A 2,979-nucleotide genomic window follows, 5' to 3' on the forward strand; every position below is an offset into this window, starting at 1 on the left:
TCACTCCCCAGTTCGCACACTATGCTCTTCAGATACTGGTCTACTGTTAATTCCACGCTACAGGTTAGCATCGTTTGGTGGACGAGCGTTTTGTATCTCTGCCCCCACACTCTGGAATTCTATTCCCAAACACATTTGTGATCTTTTTTCATTACAGGATTTCAAAACCCACCTTAAAACATATATTTTCCTTTCTTGTTTCTCTGATCTCTGACTGCATGATCTGATTCATGCCATGGATTTCATGTTTATCTGTATTTTGTTTTGTTTTTTTGTCTGCTGTCATGTTAATCAGTTTTGATATTGTAAAGCGACCTTGCGTTTGCAGAAAGGCGCTATATAAAATAAACCTTATTATTATTATTAGTATTAGTATATTATTATTATTATTATTAACTTGAACACGCTAAACAAACTGGACACTTTGATCATGAGCCTCTTTAATATGTGCAAAAAGGATGAGATTATGATCGAGTGATGAGCAAAATGTATATCCCAATACAATAGTCTTACATTTTTTAGAATAGTAAAAAAAAAAACATTGAAAGGTCCTTTGTCCCAAATATATCACAAAGCATATATCAAAACATATCACAACTTATCTGACCATTCTTTTTTATTATTAGTCATGTAAAATGCATTAAAACAAATGTAGCAAAAATTTAAAAAATACAGATTTTTCTAAAATACTATTTTTGCCAAATATATAAATTAAATTAAAAAAAAAACAATAATAATAATAATTGTTGTTTAAACTGTAAAAGGTCTGTTAATTGAACTTGTTTTGTTTGGCGTTAATTCTGAAGCAAACTGCTCAGTTTCTCCACATACCTTTTATTGCTGAACAAGCATTATTTAGGAAAGTCAGCATTAGCAGCAGTCAATACGGGGAACAGGGCTTAGCATTGAGTCAGTTTCAAACCATCGATAACAGCTTTCACATTTTCTCTTCCATGGGGAATTGTGGGACAAATTCGTAAAATGTATACTGGTTGTCAAATTTTAAACCTTGAATTTTGTTTTCAACCGATATATTACCCACCCATAAATAAGTCATTTTTTGTGTTTTAATGTGTGCGTTAGACTTACCATCGCTGTAGCCATGGGCAAGCAGGCCATCAGGCGAGGGGGTTTGATGGGAACGCGAGCCGATGGAGTCCAGGCTGTCGAAAGAGTCGTCTCGCGCGTGCCTCGGCGGGGAGAGAGAGTCACTGCGCTCGGACTCCCAGCAGTCTATGTAACCACTGTCCCTGATGCTTCGCTTTGGGCTATCCCACTCCTCTGCTTCCTAAGAAACACATATAAACATTTAACAAGTTTGCAGCTTAAGATTCCTCCAAGTGGTGTTTCAATATTGAATAACATTAAATAAAGTGAATGATTCATTCTCATTTATTTTCACACAATGACTTTCACAGAAGTCTCTCTTGTGACTGCATTTGGCTTTTAGATTCAAACTTTTGACTTTTAGTTTCATCAACTGACAAAATGGAGTAAAAAATAATACATTAACAGATCTGCTTTTTTCAATTGTGGAGAAAAAAGCTTGTGGTGTTTAAATTATTTCTGGAGACAGAAGTACAGTTGAGTGCATCTCAACTTGTGGGTCGCAGGCCTGTTCTGATAAGCTTGAGGAAAAGCAAAACACACTGCGGTGCTAAATGAAAATAATTCTTTTTTTAAATGAAAGATTTTTTTAATTTATTTTATGTTAAAAGTACATAACTTGTATATATCAATTCTATTTAAAAAATGTATATTGCTGGATCTATGTAGTTCCCCCCCCAAAATTAAGCAGTCTTTATACACTTTTGTACAGTTAAACACTGTGTCCACAATGGACACAAGTGGCATAATGTGACAAAGAGACACCCTTGTAATCAGTGATACTGTCTACATGGAATGTGATGCAATGTGACACAGTCTGTAAATTGATGCTCCCAAACTTTTGCTTTTTTATGTGTTCAGTGTAGACCAGGGGTGCCCAATAGGTCGATCGAGATCCAGTCGATAGATTTACTGGTAGATTGCACATCATTTAAATATGCTTTAGGTAAATAGAGAGATTCAGTGATTATAATGGAACTCTGTGAGATCGTGGTGAACTGAAGTGAGTGACAGCTTTTTAGTGATTACAAAGGGAGTGCTCTTTGCACTTTCTAGGCTATATAAAATCCATATATAATCCATAATTTATACCTCATTGACAGCATTGTTTGGCTCAACTTATTTATGTGAATCAGCCTTTTCCCACATGAAGATTATTAAATCAAAACAATAATTGAGTTGGGCAGGCTTTTTCAGTCTGCCATTACTGATGACAATTTGGACAGCCCAGATTTTGCAAAACTGATTCAATTCACTACAAGTCATCAGAATAAGGCAAAGACCATGGTTAATCGCAATCTATTGTTCTGTGGGTGTTTTGAATGTAATGTTAAAAATAATAATATTGTATAGAGCCCTAGACTGAAACTAAGAGTTTATTATTAAAAAAATAAATTAAAAAAATTATATGTTGGATCGCCATTTGATGTCCGATATAAATTCTACGTTCGAAAGTAAAACCAGAATCAGGATAAATCCGTGTATCATTCGATCATTCGTTTTTTGATTTCATATTGAAAGTAGAAAAATGAGAAAACGGCTCCTTTTTAGTTTTTTTTGTTTTTTTCCAAAAGACGAAAAATGAGAATTCAGCTTAAATTTTCGTTTTTCGTTCATGGGTGGAAAAATGAATAAACAGCTTGAATATTTGATTTCTACACATGGGCGGGAATTAAACGCCCCTTTCTGCTGATTGGTCAGCCGAATATCAAACCGTGCCATCATCAGTTCTTCCGCAGTATCATGCAGCAGAATAATAGTCCTCCACTGCTGCAGTTGTAGGATTAATACCCATTTATCAATTTCATATTTTTCTCATCAAACAGACTAATGAATAGCTCGACACAACTCGTACCGGGGCAGAGTCTAGAC

The 2,979-nt window shown here is 35.0% G+C and overlaps 1 protein-coding gene across 1 annotated transcript in view; it reads right to left on the bottom strand.

The window, feature by feature from the left end:
• limch1b (LIM and calponin homology domains 1b) overlaps positions 1–1,854 on the bottom strand; it is a 52,438-nt gene extending 50,584 nt beyond the window's left edge. Inside the window, exons 1-2 of the mRNA XM_016450507.1 lie at positions 1,828–1,854; positions 1,090–1,288 (exon numbers count right to left, since the gene is read on the bottom strand). Coding sequence (XP_016305993.1) covers positions 1,090–1,288; positions 1,828–1,854 — 226 coding nt within the window. The remainder of the gene's footprint in view (positions 1–1,089; positions 1,289–1,827) is intronic.
• Positions 1,855–2,979: the final 1,125 nt, after the last annotated feature.

This window comes from Sinocyclocheilus anshuiensis, unplaced genomic scaffold, assembly GCF_001515605.1.
Source record: "Sinocyclocheilus anshuiensis isolate Anshui unplaced genomic scaffold, SAMN03320099.WGS_v1.1 scaffold2039, whole genome shotgun sequence".
NCBI lineage: Eukaryota > Metazoa > Chordata > Actinopteri > Cypriniformes > Cyprinidae > Sinocyclocheilus > Sinocyclocheilus anshuiensis.